This window comes from Prionailurus viverrinus, chromosome A3 (assembly GCF_022837055.1).
Source record: "Prionailurus viverrinus isolate Anna chromosome A3, UM_Priviv_1.0, whole genome shotgun sequence".
Classification (NCBI taxonomy): domain Eukaryota; kingdom Metazoa; phylum Chordata; class Mammalia; order Carnivora; family Felidae; genus Prionailurus; species Prionailurus viverrinus.
This window is the reverse complement of record NC_062563.1, coordinates 127439539-127466878: the sequence shown is the minus strand read 5'-3', so window position 1 is coordinate 127466878 and position 27340 is coordinate 127439539. Positions and strand designations below refer to the sequence as shown.

Sequence of the window (27340 nt, the reverse complement as noted above, 5' to 3'; positions counted from 1 at the left end):
GAGAACATGGACAGTGGGTAAGTGGATAAGAGAGAAAGACCTTAAAAAGAGTGTCCAGAGCAGGAAAGAATATGGAAGCCTAGAAGACAAACTGCATTGGGCCCACATTTGCTTGAGATGTCTTCAATGCCTCTGGGAGTCTCTTTGGAAACTATGGAGGAGTGAGTACTATTGTCAGCTGATGATGAATCCCTTATAGGTTAATGCATGGCTTGCCCAGATGCTTTTCTATGTCCATGGATAATGAAAAGGGGATGGGGTCATATCATGTGGCATAAAGACATTTAGACGGTGTAGGAAGGAGATGGGTGTGTGGGAGGAAAGAGGCAGTCAAGTGGATCAGAGCAGGCACTGTGGCAACAGAGACTGAGGTCAGAGGAAGAAGCCCTAGTAGGAGGGGGCGGTGATGGAGAACATGGTTTTCTGTGTGTGTGTGTGTGTGTGTGTGTGTGTGTATGAATGCATTTGCCACTTTGCCTGGCCCAACCTTGGTAAACTGTCAGGGGTTAACTTTGGGGGAATAGACATGTAATTTATGGTCCATACAATGCTTTCCTGTTTATTATTCTATATGCTTCACATGATCATCTGTAAGGGAGGAAGTTTTCTTATAAAAGAAGAAACACCATGTTCACTAAGTGACTTGCTTATGGGGCTCCCCCTAGGGTACTGCATGATGAGAACCCCAGTCTGTCTCTTAAATCTGTGCCCCTTCTACACCCCACCCCCATATGGCCATAGTGGAGGCCTGTCCTTTCTGTCTCCAGATTTCACAGATGCCATGTGGGGGTGCTTTCTGACCTCCACCATGGGTGCCTTCCCTCCAGTTCACAGGTGCCATCCGGACCCATGAGAAAGACCTTGCTCCCTGACTCTTCTGCACTGCAGATGCCTTCTGCAGTGCTTGGAAGATTCTGAACATATTTCATTCTCAAGTAAACAACGTTGGACTTTTTGGATAACTTAGTGATTTAAAATGATTAAATAGCTAACTGCTGGGAGAGATTTGGAAGCATTCTTCTTAGGTGCTGATAAAATATAAATGTATTTTTAGAATAATCTTAGATCTTACCCTAAACATCATGATTGCATATGCAAATTACCTTCTTCAGAGGCTTGCAAACAGCAGTGTAGACAAATGCTTTGGATCCTCTTCCACAACAGGGGACAGGCTTGGGGGAGCCAAAGAACAATGGGATTAGGGACAGAGGGCCCCCAATAGCTGTTCTCCAGTCACTTGCTTTCCCACCTTGCCTTCCATGAGCCAAATGAAAATGCTGGTGTCTGAGGAAAGACTGTGTTGTGCTTTCTCTTCTCCTCTGCCATTCCTGCTTGCTACTATCCTTATCCCTGTAAGGAGCAGATTTCACCCCCTTTTAGCCTACCAGATACTGTAAACATTGCTCCTTTTGATTCCTATTGTGGGTTTTGATCAAACAAAAACAATGTGAAAATCCAAAGACATCAGCCGGTACTTGGATGAGGTCAAAGAAGGTGTCTTTCACCTTTTCCGTACATCCCTTTGCCCCTGTCCTCTCTCATGTGCCTGGTTCAGGGCCTGGAACTTCACTCTGTGTGGTCTTGCTAGGTGCTAGTCAGAGGCCAGTGGTCAGCAGGTGCTGGGTTGGGGGCGGCTGCTCCACTGCGTGATGTGGGGCGGGAACCCAGGAACACTGGGAGCCTACAGCTTGGAGCAGCTGGCTCTGAGGAATTATTGCAAGTCTGCACAACTTAAAAATCTGCAGTTTGGGGGCGGGCGGGGGAGCGCGGGGGTGGGTCCCCGAGCGTCCCATTTCTCCTCCGGGCGGTTCACTGAGTTCTTGCTCACTGCAGAGGGGCCCGCGACGCCTTCTGGACCGCACGCCGCCCTCGCTGAGGCCCGGGTTTGTTCCTCAACCTCGGCCGAAGGCATCTCCCTCTGACCTCTCTTCCATCCTTCGGGAAGGAGACTCGACTCGTCCCCCTTTCGCTCAGTGCATGTGACTTGGTAGGTAAGTCGAGGAACGGAGCGTGAGAAACAGTCTTGTTCTGCACCGTGCAGGAGTCTTCGGGCAGCGGGGCGGCTGGTAAACAGGCAGGACCGGGGCCGTTTTTTTCTTCGCACTTTGTTTTAAAACAAGTTGGGGCCTCGGCACTTCCTAAGAGAATCCCGGCCAATGTACAGAGTGTCGCTTGGGTCGCGACTTCTGGAGAGGCTGTTGCGGGAGGCGCCGGGGCCGCGGAATGAGGTGGTCGGTCTCCCGCTGGGTCGCGGCTCCAGCCCGGAGGGCGCGCAGGTAGGAGGCACTGGGCGCGCTCCTGCTCCCACCCGGACAGGGCACGCGGCTCCGGGGGTGACTCTGCACTCGGGCCTGGGCGGGGGCGCGCGCTCCGCAAGGCCGCCTGTCTGTCTTTCCGTGCATCCGCGGGTCGCACGGCCTGAGTCCCGCAACCTGCAATAGCCGGCGTCTGAGCGCCGGGCCCTCCGCCTTGGGAGCGCAGGCGGAGGGCCCGAAGCCAGGCGGCTGCCGAAGCCCGACCAATGGGGCGGCGGCCGAGCGGCCGGCCCCGCCCCGTCCCGCCCCGCCCCGCCCTATTCGCGGCTCCCAGGCGCCTAGCTCCCGCCGGGCGGGACGGACCGACGGACTCAGGCGGGCCACCCCGCTCTCCTCGCCGCCGCCGCGGCGGGCGCGGGGCCGCGCGGCGAGGCCTGATTCCTGCAGCGCGGGCAGGCGGCGTCGCAAAGCGGAGCGAGCTCGAGGCGCCGGGACTCCTGCAGGTACCTGCTCCTGTCCCCTCCTCCGCGCGCACTCCGGCGACTTCCCCGTGCGACCCCGCAACTTTCCCCACCTTTTGCTGCCCCAGCAGCCCCGCGGGCCAGGTCACGGGGGCAAGACCGCGCAGGTCTAGGCCCGCAGGGACTTTGCATTCTGCTGGGCGCCTGCCTCGCGGCGCCCCTCATCCTCCGGTCCTCGGAGCCCGCCGTCGCTGGTAGTCCTAAAGATCCGCCTGTTGCTCGAGCTGCGGGTGGCGAAACTGGCTGGGCCCCTCTGAAGGCCTCGGGAGGGTATCTAGGATCCTCTTTGGGACGTGGGGTGGGTAGCTGCGGGGTAGAGGACGGACCGGAGGCGGGAGAGTCGGGGAGCGGAGGGGGGCGGGGGGGAAGGCGGCACTTTGCGTAGGGCATCCCTGGGGCGTTTCCTTAGCCGGGAAGCCTTTCCTTCTCTTCCTCGAGAGGAGGCGCTTTCCTGGCGAATGTAAGTGCTTCCCCGGCCGCCTGCTCCGCCTTCTTTCCTGGCAGTCCTCCCCTCCCCTTTGCCCTACAGCGGTGCAAGGCGCCCCGCGACAGTTGCAGGGAAGAGCGCACCCAGGGCCCTTGTCCTGGTGCGGCGCTGCGCCCACGGACTGCCGGGGCGCTCGGGGTGGGAGACGCTTGGGGCTTGCAGGGCCCATGTAGACTCGCCCGCCGACTCCTCGGTTTTGCAACGGTGGTGGGGGGTCGGGAACTTCCCTTTCCCGCGCTCCTCGGGGTAGCTGCCGGACCTGTACATGTGAATGTGCTGGTGAGCAAGCCAGACCTTCCGGCAGGAGCCGCGGCAAGCCGGGCTGGGAGCCTTTCGCATTGCAGGGCTCGGTCTCCCCGCCCGTCCCCCCCTCCCCCTGCCTTCCCCGCTCTGTCTCTCCCCATGTCTTTTGGGAAAGGAGCACCTTTTGCGTCCTTGCGGTCACACACATTTCCACAAGGGAGACCGAGCCGGTAGTCCAACTCCGGCAGCCCGCGGCAGGGGTGGAGGACAGCGAAGAACCGCCTCCACCCACCTGAATAACCCCGGGGCTCTGGTTTGAGGCCAGAGCGTGAGCGGGTGGAGCGGGGTTGTGCCTGGTCTTCATAGAGAGCGGACTTGAAGTTCGTCCCGCTCCTGGATTTGTATTTCATCTTACCCTTTGAGGAGTGGGGCAGGTGAGGAAAACCAGATCGGAAACCTTCCCCTCCCTTTTTCATGTATTTGCTTAAGTGATTTGCATAACTATTTGCATAGAACCGTGTGTTTCCCCCCTTTTTAGACTACTTGCAAATACCTTGCCCAGGTAAACAGGAAGCAAGCATTTTCCTGAGCACCTGCCCCTTTGCTAAAGGGAGATGCCCTGGTGCTTCTCTTCCCCACATAGTTCAGGCTGAAAGAGGGAGGAGTTGATTTTGTGGTTGAATTTGGTGTAATATGTCGGTTTCCCTCCTTCCCTGGGTGCTAAATTCCGCGGGGACGTGGAGTCATCACTTTGCCTTTACAACCAGCTCCCCCTGGGCTAGGCCCTGGGCTCTGCTCTGGGGGATGCGCAGCACGACATGAATCTCTGTTCTCAGTCTAGTTCTGTTCTTCCTTTTCTTTTTTCCACCAGATTCCTTCCTTCTCTTGATCTGATACCAAATTTGTGTTTTTCACAACTAGGGATTGTCAATATTGGGGTAGGGAGGAGAAGGTGGTCCCGAAGTGCTTAAGAACTCTGAATCCAAAGCAGGTGGTGAATATTCTAAGGAGATTTGTGGGATCTGTTTTAATTCCGGCTTGTGTCTGAGCCATTTTTACCTGGAAAACCAGCCTGAATAAGCCCATTCATCAGTGCGGCAAAGCCAAGCTTTTGCTGGTCAAGTGTATAAAAATAATTAGGGTAGGGGGTGGAGGCAGTCTTCGCTCTGTTTAGAAATATTAAAATATTAAAAATCCAATACTCTGACGCTTGGGTTTGCCAGCAAAGCACCAGCTAAGTATTTTTCCTTCTTCCTTATTGTTTTTTTAAAGAAAGATGGAGAAGAATGGGGACTCCAGACACCTCCTCTATCTTAAGTGAATTTTGCCCTTTGCTGTAATTCTTCCAGGACTCTGCGTCCCTCTCTTCTACCCGAGATCTCAATCTGCCCTGTGTCTGGCATTTGGGGTTGGAATGTGTGCAGCTTTGAGAGAGCAGGCACCACAGGGTTTCCTCCTCCTTTTTTTTTTTTTTTTTTTTTTTAATAGAGAACATTTATTGACTGCATACCATATGCCAGCTACTCTTCTCGGCACTTTTCCAGGCATTATCTCATTTAGTCTTCAGAACAACCCCATTAGGGAGTGAGGCTTTCCTTCTTCGTCACAGTGTTTCTGGGGAGCAAGCACTAGGTGGGAGCCCTCTAGGTATATTCTGAGTCCCAGAATATCAAAAGATCAAAAGAGGAGGCTGGGCTTGGGGGTCCCACTAGCAGGCAGGGGCAGCTATCCAGGGTAGTTCCAGGCAGAGGGGAAGGTGGGTGTCTTTACTGCCCTTGCTTCTCAGGTTTCTGGAAGGTAGATTCTCCAGAGTGCCACTTGGGTGAAATGCCCACAAGGATGTGCGGTCCAGCCCTGGTTTCAATCTCTTTATGGCTCCTGGACTTAAGTCACTTTTCATCTCTGGACTCTCAGTCTTTTTAGCTACAAGATCTAGATGTCTAATATTTGTTATTACCCTCTACTAGGCACTATGCTAAAAGCTCTCGATGTATTGACTCATTTCATCCAGATGGCAACCTTTGGAGTTGGGGGTCTATTATTACCTATTTTAGTTTTTAAATATTTATTTATTTTTATTGCAGTATAGTTGATATACAATATTATATTAATTTCAGATATACAACATAGTGATTTCACAATGCCATACATCACACAATGCTCACCACGATAAGTGTAGCAATTATTACCCCATTTTAGATGAGAAAAAAAGAGAGAGAAATGAAATGACTTGTGCAAAATCACACAAGTAGGACTATGTCAAGCCGAGATTCTATCCCTGGCAGTCTGGGTGCAGAGCGACTGTGAAATTCTGCACTCCTCGTTCATCCCTGCAGCCCCAACACTGTGCCCTATGCTAACCAGATGTGACTCGCTGTTACCGAGTGACTTTTTGGCCTCTGTCTCATCCTTAGAAGGAACCTTGAAAACTGCATTAGAGAAATGTTCTTTTGGCTTTTGCCAAAAAAGTCTTCTTTCCAATGTAATTGGGAAAAAGGAAGACAGATCATAAAGATCATGGGCTAGGTAAACATTATGGCTATTTCCAGAAAAAGTGCTTCTTATCCATGAGAAATCCAGAAAAATCGTAGAACACTTTGTCTTCTGAGTCAAATCCGTCAAGAAAGCCAATAAGTAACCAACCTACGAGAATCTATTGTGTGGGTGCCATGTGCCCAGTACTGCAGATACCAAGGGCAGGCAGAATAAAAGATGTGTGTTCTCTGAGCCTGAACACACAGTGGACCTGGAAACTCAAGGTTAACAAGCACGAGACAGGTCAATACAAGATGCTAAATATTTGCCTGATAAAAGTCACAAACTGTCACATTTGTATAGCCTACTATAGTTTGCAGAAACTTTCGCAGGGTTATCTCATTTAAGTTCTAGTAACAGAGTGTGATAAGCAATGGACAGGTGGTGGTTTGGAAGCCCAAGTTGCAGATGAAGAAAACAAGGCAAAGTGAGCCACTTGGAATTGGTCATAGCAAGGGGTCTTCTGACTCCAAAGACATTATCCATCTGCCTCTCCAGTAAGGTCGTGGATGTGGAGGGTCCTTGGAGGTGGCTGATTGTGAATTTCATCCTGAAACTGGCACTGCTCTTGGCAGTCAGGAGGCACAGGGAAGGAGGAGAAAATATTTATTGCTGTTGTTTTATTTTTGCATTCAGGAGCCTGGTGTGGGAAACGTGGAGAGAAATCCCAATTACGAATTCAATAACAATGTTGAGAATGTGCAATCAAATGTAGAATCTGACTTAGAAGAATTTCCGTCCCTGCCTTCCTTTATCATTTTTCTTTCTCTTATCATTTCTTTGTGGGCAAGGGGGTCTTGCTCTCCTTGGAATCCTGCAGAGCCTTGCACCATGGTTTGCTTGGAGTAGGTACCCTTTAAAATTATCTTTAATTGCACACATGTTGAATGATAAGGGGCTAACATCTGCTTTTAGCTAATAATGTTACAGATTAGCAGTTAATGTTGATAGCAGCTGGCTTCAGTGTGCTTGAGGAGGTCCCTGGTGAATGAAAGCCTCTTGCTCATCATCCTGAGCAGATCATCTGGGCTCAGCTGACCTTCTAGCAGATGCTTATCAATGTTGACTTAACAATGAACTTATGTAATCATATGTATCCTCTTTACATATAAAAATATGTATAAGCATTCATTCCACAAGGATTGGAGTACTTACCCAGCGTTAGGCACTGTTAGGTGCTAGTATGCTGTGGTAAAAAAAACAGACATGTAGGGGTGGGAGGTGGATGGGGAGACAGATATTAAACAAAGAAATACAAACATTTAGGGGTGCCTAGGTGGCTCAGTTGGTTAAGCGTCCGGCTTCAGCTCAGGTCATGATCTCGCAGTATGTGGGTTCGAGCCCCGTGTCGGGCTCTGTGCAGACAGCTCAGAGCCTGGAGCCTGCTTCAGATTCTGTGTCTCCCTCTCTCTATGCCTCTCCTGCTCATGCTCTCACTCTCTTTCTCTCTAAAAAAAAAAAAAGATGAAAACATTTTAAAAAAGGAAACAAACATTTAAGGATTGGCAGGTGCTCTAAACAACTTCCTAGGAGAGAAGAATAAGGATGGGGAAGGCACTAGTTAAGATGTGGGAGCTGGGAAGACCTTTCTGAGGAAGAGACTTTTCATTCGGAGGGATGGACAGGAGTTGATCAAATGAGAAGTTTATCAAATGAGAATTCCAGGCTGCGGAGGGATGTGAAGCTTTGAAGGCAAGGATGCACACTGAGCCTTGGAGGAACTTCTGGAGAGCTGGGTTGGGTGGCTGGGTTGAGGCTGGAGAGGAGGACAAGGGCAGATCATGCCGCACCCTTTATGCCAGATTGGGGACCTTAGAGTTTATCCAGGGGTCTGTGGGAAGGAGCTCACGGATTTGTAGGAGAGTATCAGGAGCCAATTCATATTTCTGCAAGATCACCTGTGAAGAACAGATCAGAGAGGCTCAGGCGTGGCAGTTGGGAGCCTCCTTGACTGGAGTGTCAGAGAGTTAGGACCTAAAGCCAGCTCGGACCAAGTGAAAAAGAGTGCGAGGGGAGGAAGTGGAGGCCACATCTGTGCAGGTTGGTTCTGAAAGGGACTGGAGAGACTGAGCAGGTGCCGGATGAGGTGTGAGGCTATGCCCGTCTGTGTGGAAGCCACCCTGGCCGAGGTTAGGGAACTGCACCCATGTCCTCAGTGAACCAACACGTCCATGTCTCTGTGTTTGGAGTTATATGGCACTTGCACTTCTAGAAGATTAGAAATGTGAATCCTGTTCTGGCTTTGTCACTAACTGCTGGGGAAATTTGAGCTTATCTCTTGTCCTTCTCTGTTTGTTTTTGTTCTTGTTTTCCTCATAGCCTGGTGATTTTCTGATTTAAAAAAAAAATAGGTGATCTGTCTATGGATACTTTTCTTCAGTCGTATCATTCGGATGTGTTAATTTGGATCGTTTTCATAAATTGAATTAGGAGAACTATGAGTGGGTATGTGGAACATTTGTGGTGAGATTTGAAGCATTTGCTCTTTGATGATTACCAACTGCCTTAAATGGAGAGACACCAGTGATAGGCCTGGTGGTGTGGAGATGCCGAGCCCCACCGAGATATGTGGGAGTGAGGCCTGGTGGAGAGCCCCGGGTATGGCTAAGCCAACTTTCTGTGTCTCGGTGGAATCCCTCACCACCTGCTCTTCATCACGTGAGACTCTTCCTCCTTACCCATGGGTATCTTATGAAAAGATTCAGGAGAGATACCTGGGGACCCAGGTTTACCAGAATATGCTGGACTTAAAGATCAAGAATGAACATCACAGGTAGCCTGATGGGGCCTTGAAAAAGTGATCAATTTGTAGCTGTGTGGAATGAGAATATAGATAGGACCATAGAACTGAAAGATACCCCCAGATCAGTTAAGACATTTGCTGCTTCCTGATGACTTCTTTCAGGAATGCTGACTTCTCTCCTGGGAAATAATTATTGTGGTGAGATAAAAGAATGCCAGCAGACTAAAATTTGGGGTTTGAACATACCCTGTTTTTTGTTTGTTTTGTTTTGGTTTTTGGTTTTTTTAAGAGAGAGAGCATGAGCGGGGGAGGGGCAGGGAGAGAGGGGGGCAGAGGATCTCAAGAAGGCTCTGTGCTGACAGGTCGACAGCAGCAAGCCCATCTCGGGGCTTGAATTCACTGACCATGAGATCAAGAGTCACATGCTCAACCGATTGACACCCAGGCGCCCCAAACATGCCCACATTGTGTAACTTTCATTCTGCTGTGGACTGCTCTGGCTTTCTTAAGCCCTGACTGACGTGCCAAGGTGACCCTAAAAGCATTTCCTGGGATTTACTTAAGGTAAACAATTTAATTGGCCAGAGGGATGGGAGAACTTGGTAGCTACAGACTGTGGTTGGTAGGTCTGGACTGAGAGGAGGCGCCTGGGTTCTGGCAAAAGGTTATATCAGTATGCTTGTCTTTGAGGTCAATAAATATACCTTCTGTGCCGTGTTTTTCTTGTGGGTTTTTAAAATTCCCAGTATTCTAAGTGTGGTACCCTCATGAGGCTGCTGACTTCAAACCTCTTCCTACCCTCCTCCTCTTGGTGATTAGACAATGCCTGGTCATGATTTAGCCCTGGGGCTATTTCAGGGTTGACTCTTCTCCTCCTCCGGGCTAAATGTGTAAATGCAAAGTATCTTTGTGTGGCAGTGTCCTACCTACCTAATCTTTATCTATCTATCTATCTATCTATCTATCTAATCTATCGATCATCTACCAATCATCTCTGTCAAAGAGTGAAAGGATCTCCATAAGCCCATCTTTTCTCACCATCTCCTTAGATCACAAATCTACAGGATAGGGTCTCTGGATATGCAAAAATAGGAACCTCATGGAAGTTCATATGATGCCTGAGAACTTCACCTTTTATGCAGTTTCCCCAGACTTCCTGATCTGATTAAAAAGCACATGTCAGTGTCGTGCATCTTTGTGGTGAGGGGCACCAAGTTTTCTTCTCCCGGTGCCCCCCAGACTTAAAATGTGGATGCTCTAGTGCATTTTGCCTTCTCTTCCAGTGTCCTTTATGTGGGGCTTAGAAGCCGAGAGTATAGGATGAAGTTGTGCTATGTGGTCCTAAACGAATGGGTTTGCTTTTAGCTGCTTTTGGCCAGTTGCTGCTGTCAGCCAGAAACATCATTTAAAATTGCACAAGCCAGCCCTGTTTTACAGCCCTTCCCTCATACGGTAGGGTTCGCCACTCAGAGATAAATCCTACGTAAGCATTTATTAGACACCGGGGTTAGGTTTCAGAATGCCCACAGATGCAGAGGCAAGTTGTAAAGGGTGGGAAGCTAGAAGGTTCGTACTGGAACTCCAGGATTGGGAGGTGTAGAAGAGAGGTGGCCGTTCTCTCCCCTGGCAGCAGGGTCCTGCTCCACACACCGTGCACTCAGACACGTGCCCCACAGGTGTGCTCACTGGTGTGAGCAGCTCAGCTGATGGCACAGAAGTAGACAAACCACAGACAAGTAGTAACTGGGTATAGAGTTTCAGTTTGACAAGATGCAAAGAGTTCGGGAGATAGAAGGTACTGATGGTTGTATGTTAGGAATTAAAAAAAAAAATTTTTTTAATGTTTATTTATTTTTGAGAAGGAGAGAGAGACAGAGCATGAGGAGGGGAGGGGCAGAGAGAGAGGGAGACCCAGGATCCGAAGCAGGTTCCAGGCTCTGAGCTATCAGCACAGAGACCGACGCGGGGCTCGAACTCACAAACCACGAGATCATGACCTGAGCCGAAGTCGGATGCTTAAACGACTAAGCCACCCAGGCGCCCCAGGAATACTTTTAATACCACTGAACTGTACCCTTAAAAATGGTTACTATGGTAAATTGTATGTGCTGTGTATTTTTTCACAATAAAAACAATTTGATGAAAAAAAAAGAAATTGAGATTCCAATCCTATGAAAAATAGCATTCTCAGATGTTTTGGTCTCAGATTCTTTACATGCTTAAAAATTATTGAACCTCCCCCCCCCCCCCCCCCCACCAAAGCTCCTGTTAGTGTGAATTATAACTATCAGCATTTTTTGGATACCATTAGTTTATTATAAAAGAGAGACATAGAAATTATACTACATGATGAAAGATTTCACAACTTCAGTTATGAATGGGCAGCTTTACATGTACCATTTTTTAAAAGTTAATTTATTTGGAGAGAGACAGAGAGAGAGAGAGAGAGAGAGAGAGAGCACAAGTGGGGAGAGGGGCAGAGAGAGACAGAGAGAGAGAATCCCAAGCCAGGCTTTGTACCGTCAGTGCAGAGCCCGATGCGGGGCTCCAACTCATGAACTGTGAGCTCATAACCTAAGCTGAAGTCAGATGTTTAACCGAATGAGCCCCCAGGTGCTCCGATACCATTTCAATAATGTGTTTTAGTTTACATACTTTCCAAGAATGTCACCATCTCTAAATAAAAAGTCCTTGTCTTCTAGAACTAGTTTGGTGCCTCCATATTCTGGGACGAGACCTTGATGTCCAACTTCCACACTAACTGGGTGCATCTCTCCACACTTTGTTTAGAGCCCCATTCAACGGCTTCTGCTGTTGCTTGCAATATTTTTTCCTTGAGATTTTTCTGGAAGCATAATGCCTCTTTTGGTTACAGTTTCATACACACTCCTTTGAACTAAAATTTGGTCAAAGAAGTAAAGAAACTTTCTAAATGCCTGCCCTGCCATCACTCTGGCTGCTGCAGTGCGTACTCTCATTTATCAATATATATGTTAGAAATTAAAATAGTTATATTTTAGGAGCACCTGGCTGGCTCGGTTGGTGGAGCATGCGACCCTTAATCTCAAGGTTTTGAGCTCGAACCCCCTGTTGGGTGTAGAGATTACTTAAAAAATAAAATCTTGGCTGGGGCGCCTGGGTGGCTCAGTCAGCTGAGCATCTGACTTAGGCTCAGGTCATGATCTCACAGCTTGTGAGTTCGAGCCCCGCCTTGGGCTCTGTGCTGGCAGTTCAGAGCCTGGAGCCTGCTTCAGATTCTGTGTCTCCCTCTCTCTCTGCTCCTAACCCACTCGCATTCTGTCTCTGTCTCTCTCAAAAATAAATAGACATTAAAAAAACTTAAAAAACAAAAATCTTGGGGCACCTGGGTGGCTCAGTCGGTTGAACATCCAACTTCGGCTCAGGTCGTGATCTCACAGCTCGTGAGTTTGAGCCCCATGTGGGGCTCTGTGCTGACAGCTCAGAGCCTGGAGCCTGCTTTGGATTCTGTGTCTCCCTCTCTCTCTGCCCCTCCCCTGCTTGTGCTGTCTCTCTTTCACAAAAAATAAAATAAAAATTTAAAATAAAATAAAATCTTAAAGAGGTTAAAAGTTAAAGTATTAATTATTAATTCATTTAAAATAATAATAGTAATCTCATTACATGTTAATATAAATGGCATATCTTTATGAAAAAAATTTTTTTTCAAAACAAAAACAATGCAAGAGTAGCATTATTTTATATTTTTACAAATGTATTTATTGTCTGGTTTAATGGAAGGCAGGGGGATTCTTAGCCTTGCTTCTCTGTGTAGTCTGTGATCTCCCACATCATATACTCCCTGGAAAACTCCTCGGCCACTTATGAGAGAATGAGAGTAAACAGGAAAATAACATCTTCGTTTATTATGAAAATGAGTTTTTTATCTCATGGACCCTTTAAAGGGTCTTAGGAACCCCAGGGGTCCCCTGACCACACTTTGAGAACTACTGCTATAGAATAAATCTGCCACCACGTTAATTTTTTGTTATGTTCTTTGTTTTAGCCTCTTTTCATCAAATGTTATAGGAACTTGAACTTTAGCAATTCAATGTGTTGCTTATCTGTGATTTCAAATAAAAGAACTAGGTGGCTCCTTGGGGGGGGTACACATTATTTTTCTCTTGTTTATGTAACAAACAAGCAACAAAAAAACCCTGTTTGCACCATTCTGTTGTTAACTTTTTCAGAAGCTACAAAATTGATCTAGCGTGTACCTGTTTGGAATTCCCCTTGCTAAACTAACTTGAGTAGGAAACTCAAGACATGGAAAATTTTGAGCGTGAAAATCAGCTAAAGCCATCCAATGTTTCCTTCAGGGTATACAAAGTTTGCTTTTTTTCAAGTGTTCGTTCCTATTTTCTGTGGAGTGAAGACATTCTTTCAGCTTCTCTGGGGAAAGTCTGCACCTGTCCCGGGGTGGTGCCCAGAGCTCTCTCCTGGGGCATGGTCCTGAGCTGTGCTCTCTCATGGATACTGTGCTCTTCAGAGGATCTCTCCTTTTCCTCCCTCCAGCTCTGCCCCACCTCCTTCTTCCTTGTCTTGAGAACTTGGAAACTCAAGGAGGAGATTGCGTTTAGGAAACAAACTGGAAAAAAGAGAGGTGTGAGATCTAATTTTAACAAGTCCAACTGAAAGCTTTTTGGCTTGCATTGTCTGGGGAATCTCATTATTTCTATTTTCTTTTTCATGTTGATGAAGTATGGAATTAGTCACAGCAGATAGTCCTGGGGAAAGCTTTAAAAAAATCCTCCCAGGATAGCTTCTAGGAGCTGGATGTGGATGTTTGTGAAGAAGAACATTTCTTTCTACCTTCCAGATAATGGATTGGATGCTAAAGGAACTATCGTATTTATTTGACGGTTTCTTTTAAAACGTTAAATGCAACTTTTGTTTTTTCACCCCATGAAATAGCCACTGTGGCAGCTTACTACAGCAACAGACACTTGGCTCTCTGGGTTTGTTGTGAATGTGCTGAGGAGTTATGATTTGCCAAAAGCAGTCTGTTACTTCCAGCAGCAATAAGCGCTTTTCTACAATCCTTTGGAAAAGCCCTAATGTGTCTGGCGCTCCCGGTTGCAAGAGGCCGCTGGATGTGTCCTTTCTGGAGGGGCTCCCCGACCAGACCTTTCCTTTAGGAGTAGTTTCTGCTTGCAGACCTTCAGAAGGTCCCCAGTTCCTGCTTGTTTCCAGGTGTGCTTTTTTTTTCAGACTTCTCTTTGACCCTGAGAGCCACCGATTGCCTTGGGACAAAAATCCTGTCTGTTTAGTGAGCCAACCCCAGTATCTCCTGCTGGTATCCCAAGAACCCTCATAGATGTGGGAACTATCCAAAGGCCTTATTTCGCACCGGCGTGTAAAGACTGAGCTTGTAGCCTTTTCTGCTGCTTTTGAGAGGGGAGTGGGGGGTGAACTCAAGGATGGTGCTTGCTGAAATGGAGCCAGGGATGTACTGAGAGGGGCACGGGAGACCAGGGCCCTGCGGACGGCCCTGCCGGCTTCCCTGTGTTGCAGGTGGTTCCGCTGAGGTGTGTGCACCTGGCGGAGGGAAAAGAGCATCAAACGGAGAGGAGAATTTCTGTGTAGAATTCCAGCTCTTACTCACATGATAATGATAATGATAATGAACACTGTGTAGCACTTGCATTGTGTGCTGAGCACTGTTCTGAATGTGGTATACATATCAACTCGCTTCATTCTCATAGCAATTTAAGGTAAGCATTATCATTTTATCTTAAGTGAAATTATATTTCTTGTTCTATCTATACCATCTCTGTCTATCTATCTATCTATCTATCTATGTATCTATCATCTATTTATCTATCTATCATGTACTTATCTATCGATCAACAGACAAGGAAACATCTAAGAGATTTTAATAATTTACCCACGTATACAACTAGAACTTGGCACGACTGAGATTCAAATCCTGGCAGGCCAGGTACAGCCTCTGCTCTTGTCTACAAATTTGAATCTCAGCTCTGCCCCTTACGGTGGGAAAGTTATTTAACCTCTCTGGCCTCAGTTGCTCATCTGCCGAGTGGGGATGATAATAGCATCTACCTTAAGGTAGATGAAATATTTAAAGCAGCGCCTGGTACAACGTAAGCGCCATATAAGGGCTTACTAGAGATTTTTGTAATGGAGACTGTAAAGAAGACTGAGTGTACATACTTCATAGAGGTAAGCACAGGAAAAAATTTGACTCTTTTACTGATTGCGTGTATCTACAACGACTTTGTAGATATTTTGAAGCTCTTGGTGGGAAGAGCATGAGCCGATGAAAACTCGTATTCGTCATCCCACACTTATTTAGGGGGATAAGACAGAAGTACAGTTAGTTTTAAGGACATGAGCCTCGTGTGTAAAGACAGCCAGCAGAGCACCGCCAAGAGGAGCAAAGTGTGAGCAGCTTCCCCAACACGGGCCTCCCCAGGAAAGCTGGGCTCGGGCACTGGGCTCGCTGTCTCTCCTGTGTGCTTAACACTTCTGAACCTCATCCAGAATGGCGGATCATAATAATGCCAGCCTTTCTGGGTTGGTTTGGGGATTAAAGAAGTTCGACCACTCATTCATTGTTTCTTGCTAGGCATTAAGGATGCAAAGGTTAAGAAAAAATAGGCCCTGCCTTTGTGGGGCTCCCAGTGCTGTGGTGGAGGCTTCTGGGAAATTGTTCTACTCCAGGTTAGCAAGTTAAATACTCAATGGAGGCAGGCAATGGCGGAGGGGGCCAGTGGCTGGTTTTAGGGTAGAGAGAGATCTGGGGTCAGGGCTCGGTTCTGGAGAATATGATAGAGAATATGAGTCTTGAGGGGCATTCTGAGCAGATAGATAAGTGAGAAGTCGGGGGTACTTTTGGAGAATTTCAGGTAATTCTTTATAGTCCTAGAGTTGAGTTCGGTTGTGGAATGTGAGGATAATGGATGAGGAAACATAATGACAGCTAACATTTGGTTGAGCATTTACTATGTACTAAGCACAGATAACTTTATTTTTATTATCTCATTTTTAAAGATTTTCTTTCTTTTTTAAATGTTTATTTTTGAGAGAGAGAGAGAGAGAGAAAGAGAGAGCATGTACACATGCATGAGCGGGGAAGGGGGAGAGAGAGAGGGAGACAGAGAATCCAAAGCAGGCTCCATGCTGTCAGCACAAAGCCCGATGTGGGGCTCGAGCCCATGAACCGTGAGATCATGACCTGAGCTGAAGTCGGATCCTCAACCAACTGAGCAACCCAGGTGCCCTTATTCTCATTTTAAAACTTCATGATGGCTCTATGTGGTGTGTGATACTTAGTATCCATGTTTTACAAATGAAAAAACAGAGGCTCAGAGAACTTCAGTGATTTGCTCAAGGTTGCACAGCTAGTGCTGTTGAAGCTGGGATTCAGACTCAAGCAATCTGGATCCAGAGTTTATTCTGAAGGGCAAGGGAGCTATCAGAGGGCTTTAAGCCTGCACATTTTAGAAGGTAGTGTGAACTTGAGATGGACAAAAAGGTAGGGGATGGGGGGAGGTCTAAGGCAGGGAAGATACTTAGAAGTGTATTGTAATAAACCATGGAAAAATACTGAGTGTCTGAATTAAAGCAGAGGCGGGAGGGACAAGGAAAGGAAAGGAATTTGAGAAATGTTGGGGAATAGAGGATGAAGGGAAGTGTGGACATGTTTATTTTAAGGTCCCAATGGGACATTCAAATGGACACGTCCAGTAGGCAGTTACAAGAGTTTGAAATGTAGTGGGGAGATCCAGGTTGGAGATAATGAAATTCCCAGGGAGAGGAGGAGAGGGATACGAGGAGCCCCTGGGGCTGGAGTGACCCAGATCTGAGGCCTGCAGATTGTATCCGGCTACAGATTTGTTTGATTTGGCTCACAGCGGTAAAACATTAAAACCAATAGTTGCCAACATTTAGAAAATTGGGAAAGTTCACATAAAAACAAGATTTGTGGGTGTTCTTGGCAAACTGGGCAATCCGACCACCTGATGTGCACAAACAAGGGACAGCAGTCCCCTTTCAGCAGGGCCGGTGCTCTGCAGCTTGTCACCGTGGCCAGATGTCCTCTTTTTTTTCATTTCAGGCACCTGGCCCCTGCAGGTATTTTATTTTGTGACCCCAGATTTAAGGTTTGGGAAGGTGAAGCCGGTGTGCCACAGGAAGCCAAGAATGAGTAGTCAGACAAGTGGCACCAGTGAACTGGGAGGGGCCAGAAGGTGGCTGGGAGGTGGGAAGTGGACAGTGACACATGCCTTGGACATGTAGGTCTGGTCAAAAGTCACCCTGAGGTGCCCTCAGCAAAAACACTTCGTGGAGTGTCAGGGCAAGAATTGCACAAGAGGAAGGAAGGGTGAGTGTAAACGATGATTTTAAGAAGCTGTGTTGTGAAGGGTCTTTGGGGTTGGGAGAGTTTTATTTTTCAGTATGTGAGTGAGTCGAGCATATAAGGATGTATGTGATATAAAATAGTACTTTCTCTGTCCTCGACTCACATTTTGGAACTACAAGGAATCCAGGCTTTCCTTTGGTGGTTCTTACTGAAACAGAGTGCTCCAGGGTGTGGAACGGAATGAGGTGCTTTGCATGTCTGTGAAGGCTGCCCTGCCAGCTGCAGATCTTCCCAGGGCTACCTGCATTTTTGCTAGTCTGAGTAACAGTGCCTTAAAAGGGGCCCCTGTGCGTTTGTTTCAGCAGAGCTGGCTAAGTTGAGCAGTGTCCATGTGGTGACTTGCTACCTGCATTTACTCATGTGTTTGTATGCTGTCCATTTCCTCCTGCCGTTTGCCAGGTGGAATCTGTGTGATGGTCTTATCAAGTAGCATCACTTCTCTGGCAGCTTGGGTTCACGGGCCTTTTATTGGTTGTATGCCATGTGCCAATTTTCCCATTTACTTTTTTGTATTTGTTTTATGATATAACTTGATCTGATAACCTAGTGTGTGTGTGTGTGTGTGTGTGTGTGTGTGTGTGTGAACTTGTCTATCTCGCCTTTGATGAAAACCCTTTTTATTAAGGAAGAAAATGCATCTCCTTCTGCAGTGGCTGATAAATCAGCTGCCTTTCTTCTGTGGTGACTACAACTTCAGAAACACATTTGCTGTGATTTTTCTTTTCTCCCAATAGCACAGTAGACAGACAGACTTTAAAATTCGACATAGGATAGAAGCAGCCAGTAGCCAAGCTATGTGACAAATGTGCTAACTAATGAATTCAACAAATCATTTTTTAATTTTTTTTTTTTCAACGTTTATTTATTTTGGGACAGAGAGAGACAGAGCATGAACGGGGGAGGGGCAGAGAGAGAGGGAGACACAGAATCAGAAACAGGCTCCAGGCTCTGAGCCATCAGCCCAGAGCCCGACGCGGGGCTCGAACTCCCGGACCGCGAGATCGTGACCTGGCTGAAGTCGGACGCTTAACCGACTACGCCACCCAGGTGCCCCAACAAATCATTTTTAAGAACCTACTGTGTGTCAGACGAGGTTATAGGCACTTGGGTTATGGTGGTATTTAAGACAGATAAAAAGTCCTGCTTGCACTGAGCTCATATCTGAGTGGGGGAATAAATAATAAATATGATAAAAAAAACAGATTATATGTCTTTAAGTCTATTTTAGGGAGTGAGAAATGCTAAGGAGAAAAAATATAGCAAGGAGTGGGGGGGATAGGAGTTTCGTTGGGGGGTATTTTAGGTAGGGTAACTGAGGAAGGGCTCATTTGGAAGGTATTTGAGTCCAGGCCTGAAGAGAGTGGGGAAGCCATACAATCCCCTGTGGATAGAGCATTCCAGGGACAGAGATCAACCAGTGCAAAGGCCCTGAGGCAGGAATGATTAAAGAATAGCATGGACACCAGTACGCCAAGGGGAATGAAAGAGAGAAAGGAGAAGGAGGTGAAATCAGATAAATAAAATGGAGGAAGGGAGCTTTTGCTCTGAGCAAGATGGAAGTCACTGAAGAGTTGAACACAGGAGTACATGGTGTGATGTACATTTTAACAGGATCTCTAGCTAATGGAGTCTTAATCCTTTCTGTGCCAGGGACCCCTTTGGCAGTCTGGGAGCCTAGGGACCACTTTTCAGAACAGTGCTTTCAGATACAAAAAATAAGAGCCACAGACTATAAAGGAACCCAACTGTATGGAAATGCATACAGTTACCAAAACAGTTAAACCACCTTATGATTTAGTGATATGTGTGCTTCTTTATCAGCTCCTTAAGGATGACCTAGCAGTTGGTCTGTTACTACTGTGATTTCAAAGAAACAATGAACTTATGTGATTATTTTCTGAGGCCTGCAACAATTCTGCTATGATACAGGATTATCTGGAATTTCTAGTGGGGTGAAGTCACTGGTACTGCTCTTATTGCCCTGGGCCACTGCCTGCATTTTTAAGGGGGGGATTCCTAACTTCAGTGAAAAATCAAGATTTTTTGCCACCCCCTGTCTAAATCCAGGGACCTCTTGAATTCTCCCTACCGACCCCTGCTTTCCTGCTCTGTTAAGTGGAGGTGCAAAAGAGAAGTGGGTGAATTCATGGAATGTTGCCCACGTTTCTGGCCTGATCAGTCTGTGCTTCCATAGACACTACTGGGGTTTACTCTTTGCCACCTTTGATCGCTGCAGTTCCCGGTGGATTGCTGTACCTAACACCAGCCTCTAATTTTTGAGATGTTCTGGGAACAACGATAACTCCAAGAGGTGTTTTTGTTTTTGTTTTTGTTTTTGTTTTTGTTTTTGTTTTTGTTTTTGTTTTTGTTTTTTATGTCTCCCTGACTGGTTCCTTGTGGCTAAATAGTTCAGGAGACCTGAGTTATGGTCCCTGTTTCAGCAGATTTTCTGTATGGCCACCTGTAATCCTTTCTCCTTTCCTAAAGGATATCACTCACCTTGGTGATTCCTGGCTCACAAAGGTGTGGGTAGTGCAGGTAGAGTTCTTTATATTCTATATGAATAGCTCTAGGTCATAGGGCTCCATTAGCCAGACTCGACTATTTTCTGCTCTCTGTATGTAACACAAGCTTTCCAGTCCCGCGGCTTTGCGTATGTTCCTTCCTCTCCTTGGAGAACGGCCTTTTTACACTTACTTGTCTCCTTTACTTGTTTATGTCTGACCCCACTCTCAAGGCTCAGCTCAAATGCCACCCATTCCTGTCATTCTCCCTACTTCCCGATCCCAGAGGGACCCATTACCTTCTCTGAATTTCCATGGAACTTTCTTGGTACCTCTCTTCAGGGTACCTGACATCTCCCGCCTGTACTACACTTATTTATTTACCTACGTACCCTCCTATAACCGCTTCTAAGCAACTCTAAGCTCTGAGGGCCAGAGTCATGTTGTCCTTTGATTTCTGTAGTCCCTGGGACAGTGCCGGCCACAAAGCAGACGTGGATCTACGGCAGAAGCTTATGATTCTCACAAGGAGTCCATCGGCCGAGGGTCCCACCTCCGCCAAGTCTGTACGTTCACTTGATGTCCACCCCCCTTCCTTTCCCCAAGTCCTGCCTAAGCCTACTCTCAATTGTTTATTTTTCCAAATAGAAATGACTGTTTACACAAGTGTTTCTTAATGCTTGCAAAGAAAGTCACACAATGTTGAGAGGTACGGAGTAGAAAGCAAAAATCACCCTGAATTCTATCACCCAGAGAGAATGCATTTAGCATTTTCGTGTATATTCTTATAGATCATTTTTTTTTTTCACTTTGTAAAGTTAGACATATTTTATAAGGATCAGATCATGCCATATGTTGTATTATAATTATTTTTCTCTTTTTTACTTAGCATATTTTGATGATTTTCTCATGAATCTAGAGGTAGTAGAGCATCGATTGCAGGTAACAGGGTGGCTTTAGAGTGTTATTGCTCAGATTCAAACCATGAGGCTATCACTTAGCTGTTGACCCTGGAGACTTAGTTAATTTCTCTATCTACCAGTTTCTCCATCTGTAAAATGAATCCAATAAAAATACTACCTGTTCAAGTGTCATGAGGATTAAATGGGTTCAGACGTGCAAACACTCAGAGGTATTGAGACACCTGATTCAGTATACGGGACCTCCTTCCATTATTATGATTTTGGTGTTTTTAATGGCCACAGACTGTTGCATTACATGGCTACCTCCTAATCTGACTATTTCCCTGTTGATGGACGTTTAGCTTGCCTTCGAATTTTTATGCTTATGAGTAACCACTGATGCAGTGAACATCCTTGGATACCCATCCTTGCACACTTGTCTAATTCATTCCCTCAGGATACATTCTCAGAGGTGGAACCACAGCTTTGTAATACACATTGCTACAGTGTCCTCCAGAAGGTTTCCGTTTACCTGTTCCCAATCACAATTATCCTGGCATGCTATGTTTCTCCCTCTCTACGCTACAGAACTGCTTGCTTTGAGTTGCTCTTTTTATCACTGTGTTAGTGCAGACACTTGATGCATCAGCCATTGAAAACATGGGGACGAATGAGACAGAGCACAGGGCCTAAAGCCCCTGGGTGGGCTGATTTGCCTGCCTGTTACCTGGCTGCAGCCTGAGCCCCAGATTTCAGCCAGTCATGCTTTAGGGGGTGTCTGCAAGTGGGGGTGTCCGATGGAATAGTGGCAGCCATATGGGCCACTCAGGGTGGTCCCAGAGCCCTGTTAACACATGGGGATGACCTTGCTGCGATCAGTGACCATGAGATTTCTCTCCCTCTTTTGAAGTGCACACCCTTCCACAGGGCTTTTCCTTACTCTCCGTTCTGAAGATTGCCTTTGGAGGTGACTCAGTGACTCAGCAGCAGCCTGCCGTCTCCCTCTGTTCCCCAGGGAGGGTTGTCTAGGAACATAAAACCTGAGAAGAGGAAAGTGGTATTTAGTTACCCGTGGTTCAAGCCTTAGGGATTTCTGGAGATGGTATTGCATTTGCTCATTCTGGATGGCCAAGAAAATATCATTTATATTAACTTTTCAAGTAAAATTTAGAGCCTTTGCTTTGGAAGGCACTTACTGGTTTCCTCCCTGAAGACCAGAACTTGTATAATTTTATTTTCATTATTATTTTTTATAAATTTATTTTTAATCCCTGAATGTATTAGACCCTGAGAAGTTTTCACTTTCTTCTTGGGACACAGCAAATTTTTTAAAAAGTGTTTGTTAATTCAAGGATTTCTCATATTAATGTATATCTTGAAATTTGATAATTTGGAAAAACTAAGTAAGTCAGGGATATTCTTAGTAATCTACTGTCTGAATCAACTGGAAAGTGTTGTATTATTCTGACTTCTTTGGATTATAGGATTTAAATATAACTACAATTTTTCTGGGACACTAAATCTGATTTCAGACTGATTGTGATATCTTAATTTTATTTAAGCAAAACCCCAGACCACAACTCTCATTAGCTAATCAAGATAGGAGTAGCATCAAATTTCACCTTTTGTTATTATTCCTATTATTTCATCACTTTTAGATTTTATTGAAAATTAGTCTGTGATTGATAAAATAGTGGTGAGACTATAAAACTAACATGTATTTGCACTTTTCCTGGGACATTGATGAGTTTCCAAGATTGGAGCTTTGGTCAGGAGTGGGTTTGGTCAGGGGCACCTGGATGGTTCCATTGGTTCAGCTTCTGACTTTGGCTCAGGTCATGATCTCACTATTCGTGAGTTTGAGCCCTGTGTTGGGCTCTCTGTTGTCAGCATAGAGCCTGCTTTGAACTGCCTGCACCCTTCTGTCTCTGCCTCTCCTGTGCTTGATCTCTGTCTTTCTCTCTCTCTCAAAAATAAATAAACATTTAAAAAAACAAAGGAGTGGGTCTGGTCAGCGGGAGGACCCGTACCTGCGAAGAGCTGTAGTAAGCCATCTTTCCAACTATATTAATGCATTGTGCTGTGTGTCAGTTCTGCCCCCCAAAATGTTAGCAAATATCATATAGATTCTCAGAGAAAATCACTAACCTTTACTCCAGACTCCAATTGCCTGAAGCACGCTTCGAGTTTCAACAAAAGGTTAACCCTCCTTTTATCTTTGCTCACTTGCAAAGTTTCTCTTGTCTGACACCAGAAATGCCATGACTGAATTCTAAAAGAACAAGTGTCTGGGGGAATATCCCTGGCCCCTGTCAGCAAAGTATTAGTACCATCTGCCATTCTGAGCTTTCTGAACTCCCAGCTTCCAGACAGGTGTCTGAGGTCTCCTTAGAGCAGGGGTTCACAAGTGGGGATGGTTTTGCTCTCTGGGGGACATTTGACAATTTTGGTTGTCACGACCTTAGGGGAAAGTGAGATGTGCTCCTGGTGTCTAGTGGGTAGAGGCCAAGGATTCTGCTAAATATCATAAAGTGCATGACACAGCCCCCCCACAGGAGGGTTACCTGGCCTCAAAATGTCAGTAGCGTTGAGGGTGAATAAACTCTGTAGAAGTTTGCAAGGTCAGGATGTCTCCAGGGAAGCTGGCTGGCTGTCAGGATGGTGCTTGATGGTACTCTTTACCTGGTGACCTTATCACAGGTCAAGGTCAAGCTCTCTCTCTCAGCCCGGCAACTTCAGAAACTCACTTTCAGAGTACCAGACTCTAGCAGGTTGACTCTCATAGGAACTCACAGAAAACTGAGTGAATAAACCTCTTCCCACCTTATTACGTTCCACTAATAAATAAAACCAGCGGATAGAGTGGACGTGGTTGTTGGCAGCATAGCTCATATGCTCTCTGTTGGCAAGGTGCCTGGGAACTGAAATTGCCAGGAGGTGCCTCAGGGAGCCTAGAATCTGAAAAGGCGAGGGTTTGGGGTATCTAATGATAGCTGAAACTCTAGGTCTAGACACTTAAAAATCCATGCGAGATGTGCCCATCAGGGCTGGAATGTGCAACATCTTCAGGATTACACCTCTAGAAAGTGCTGGGATGGCTCTCGGCAACCAACTCTGATCTCTCACACTTTCCTCCTCTGCTTCCCTTGCTGACCAACTGCCTTTCCTTATCCATATTGATTCTTTTAATTAATTTACTCTTTAGTCTCATTGCCGTGGGGGAGAGGTATCAGCTCAATAAAAATGTGTCAACCACCATTGTGTAACAGGGATAATTAATACGAAGACTGATATTTTAACACTGTCCTTAACTGGAGGCTTCTCAGCTACTGGGTAGCACGGAGGCGACAATATTTCAGAAGAACGTGAGCAGGGCAGTAACAGGTACACTCAGGATTCTGTGCAAGTCCGTAAGACACAGACCTATGCAGCAGTGACACTTGGAATGTCTGCTTTTATCTCTCAGGCACTGATTTTATAGTTTAATTTGAGTCTTAAGAGAAGGACATAGGGAGCTATTATTACCCCTGTGCACTGTCTGCTTGTCCATGTGATTTTCCTTGTTTTGTTCCAAGACTGGATGTCAGCTCTCTGGATGATGGAAGAGTTGATCTTCACTTTTTCCCTCTACATAATGGAGAAAGTCATTTTGCATATTTCTGAGTGCTGTGGTCAACCCACTAGGAAATCTAGGTGAGCTGGAGGGTCTATCCACAAGGATGCTGGAGAGGATCTCCCTTTTTACTGCGAAGAGAGTTCTACAGAGGCGAGCAATGCCTGAGCGAGCTTGATGTGTTTTGCCCCAATCCTGCTGAATCACTCAGCAAAGTCAGAAATCTGCTTCAGTGCTAAGTCACAAACAATACTCTCTTCTTTTGAACCGTTAGGCTCTGACAGAGGTGGTAGGAACATGGAGGATAGAACCATTTGGTGGGGCTGTTAAGCAGGAAGGGGAGAATGTGTTGGGTGCACACATTTTTCTTTCCCAAATTCTGCTGGTTTGGGCCATGTTTTACCCACTTCTCCCAGTCCTTCACTTTCCCTGACCACTGGATGTGGATCTCGATTTTCTATGCTGATTGACATCAGGCAGACTTACCTGAGTTTGAATCCTGGCTCTGGCATTTGGACAAATAGCTTCCCTGAGCCTCGATGTCCTACCTATAAAAGGGGAGTCACAACAATTAACACTTACGGTGGTTAAGGTGATACGTGTGTGAAACTCCTGGGAGGTTCCTGGCATGTTGTACTGGACTCAGAAAGTGCTGGTTATCATTTTACAAGGGAAAGGTCACCCTTAGAATGTGAATGCCCTAGGAGGAGAGTGAATTGGCATAAATTCACACTGAGAGGTATTGACTGGTATATCTTTTCCAAAAATCCAGTTTTGTTTTTTGTTTTTGTTTTCGTTTTTTTGACAGGAGTCATAGTGATGGGAAATGAAGCAGAACACTAGAATTCTGAGTTTGGGTAGGGAAAGAGAAAAGGCAGCCCGGGACGTTAGTAATTTATCAGACATTGATGGAGGGCCCCACTAGGTACCAGTTTCTGTAAAAAAGATACACTTGGCTCACCTCACAGTCTGTCCCTGGGCCAGCCCTTCTGTGATGAGCCAATGCTCAGCAATGCTTGGGGTTTCTTAGAAGTGCTGTTAATTTTTTCTCTTCAGTAATTAATATAGTCACATCAAAGCGGCTTGCAGTTAATTAATTATCTCCCAGCCAGATTAATCTTACCTTCCCTTAAAATGTGCTACATTTGGAAAGGCATCTGGTAGGCAAAGGAAAGACTGTATGTGTGTGCTGTACCCTTTAAAAAAGGGAGAGCAGCATTTCTGCGTTTTAGTGGAACACAAATATCTGAGGTTGACCCAATGATGTGTTGCTGGGGGGCCATGGAAGAAGAGGAGGAGGAGGAGGAGGAGGAGGAGGAGGAGGAGGAGGAGGACAGGTTTTAGCTCCTGAATTGATATTATTTATCCCTGTTGAGATTTCTCTACCTCTTCGCTAAGAGTCCCATCTCAGAAATTCCCTTTGGGTAGAGCTGCATTTTTTTTTCTGGGTCTTTCCTTGTTATCTTTATTAGAGGTGAAAACACACTGAAGTGTTGCTCTGGCCATTGTTGGGACCGGTGTGTTCCTGCTTTGCTCCCTCACCATTGCCCCCTTGATGTTAGTGGGATGCCATTACTTGTTTATTACATTTGGTTCTGGGCCTGGGAGCTCCTGGGGGGTGGGGAGGAGGGGCAGCCACTGCATCTTGTTTGTAATCCCAATGCCTAGGATAATTCCAGGCCGATCTTAAACTATAATGAATGCTTGTTTGATGACTGAGGTAGCTGGAGGCACTTCGTTCATTTTCTTTCTGAAGCTGGGAATCAATCTTTTCTTCTTCCTCCCCACCTCGCCCCTGTCCCCCCCCCCCGCGTAGCACATATCATTGATCTGAAAACATGAAAGTCAATGGATGGATGCTTAGATCCTAGTATAAATCTATGGGAATGTATCAACATGAGGCACAGCTTACCTTGTTGGGAACTGGACATTTTTGTGGTTTCTTTAATTTATTCAGAGAGAGAAATGTAAATTTGTCCTTTTGTTTTGATACAAATTTACCCCCCCCACGCACATGCACACACATACACACGCACATGCACACACACACACACACACACATGCACACACACGTTTTAACTGGAGGACTCTGATCTAGCTTGTGTAGTCCTTTCTGATCTGTGAAATACAACAATGGACAAATAAAGCAAAATCGAATTTGGCCAGTCTTTGAAATTGATTTCAAATTAGAGCAGCACTGTTAATTCTATTAGGGCAGTCACACTCAGAACTGGGTCTCTGAAATGGATTAAAATGTATTCATTTAGAGGCTTATAAGTATATCCTTGATGAATTAGCTAGGGAAATAATGCTCCCGGAAGAAATTATGTGTGGGAAGTGAATGACCGCAGCCCTGTCTCTAGTGCCTCGTGTTATCTTTGGAGGTTTTATTGGCTTTGGGGTCTGTGGAGAGTCCCAAGTGTCCACCACAGTCAAGATCTGAGAGTCTGTGAGCCTGAGAGCAATTGTGAGTCTGGTCCTGGGACTATGATGCCTCTCTATCCATGTGTGCAGTGGGAGTGATGATGGTTCCGTGGTGGGGAGAAGACCACCCACTTCCTAAGATGAGATGGGCCTCTAAGATATAGGTCTAATCAGTAAAACGCCCAGATTGCTGAGTTTGAGATAGAACATGTTGGGTGTGTTTCTTCCTTGGAGCCAAAACTTGACCTGTGGTTTCTTCGGCAGGTGAGAGTGATTTCCCAGTGATTGCTTTGGCCCTTACAATAAGAGAACAGGATTCTTCCCTCCTTTTTGGCCACTAAATGCCTGCGCACACCACACATTCCTGCGAGGGAAGAAGGGCGGAGCTTCTTGGATGATGATGGACATTCCACTGGACAGGATGAGGGCAGAGAGTGTGACATCAACACCACAAAGGTAAGAGCTTCCACTGATCTTCTCTGGCCCCCTTACTTATCAAAGGGAGGGCAGAATGAGCCTTACAATGTAGTGACAGAAATGAAGGTCAGACACCGGGGAGACTATTCTGACTCAAATTCACCGGCAGTTGGGGCACGTGATTGAAGGAGGAAAGGAGAGAGCCAGCCTGGGAGGAAATAGGTTGGATTCTTTTGGGGGATGCACGAAGGCAGCTCTGGAAGAATCCGTAGCCCACATTGCCCATCTCCCC

The 27340-nt window shown here is 46.2% G+C and overlaps 2 protein-coding genes across 2 annotated transcripts in view; one reads left to right on the top strand and one right to left on the bottom strand.

Annotated features, from left to right (window-relative positions):
* Positions 1-2609: 2609 nt before the first annotated feature.
* The window catches only part of KCNS3 (potassium voltage-gated channel modifier subfamily S member 3), a 38798-nt gene continuing 14067 nt past the window's right edge, over positions 2610-27340 (top strand). Inside the window, exons 1-2 of the mRNA XM_047851246.1 lie at positions 2610-2758; positions 26896-27087. The gene's annotated coding sequence lies outside the window, so the exon portion shown is untranslated. The remainder of the gene's footprint in view (positions 2759-26895; positions 27088-27340) is intronic.
* On the bottom strand, positions 11427-11732 carry LOC125161564 (10 kDa heat shock protein, mitochondrial-like). Its single transcript, XM_047851247.1, is given in 1 exon segment — positions 11427-11732. A coding segment is annotated over 1 exon segment (306 nt).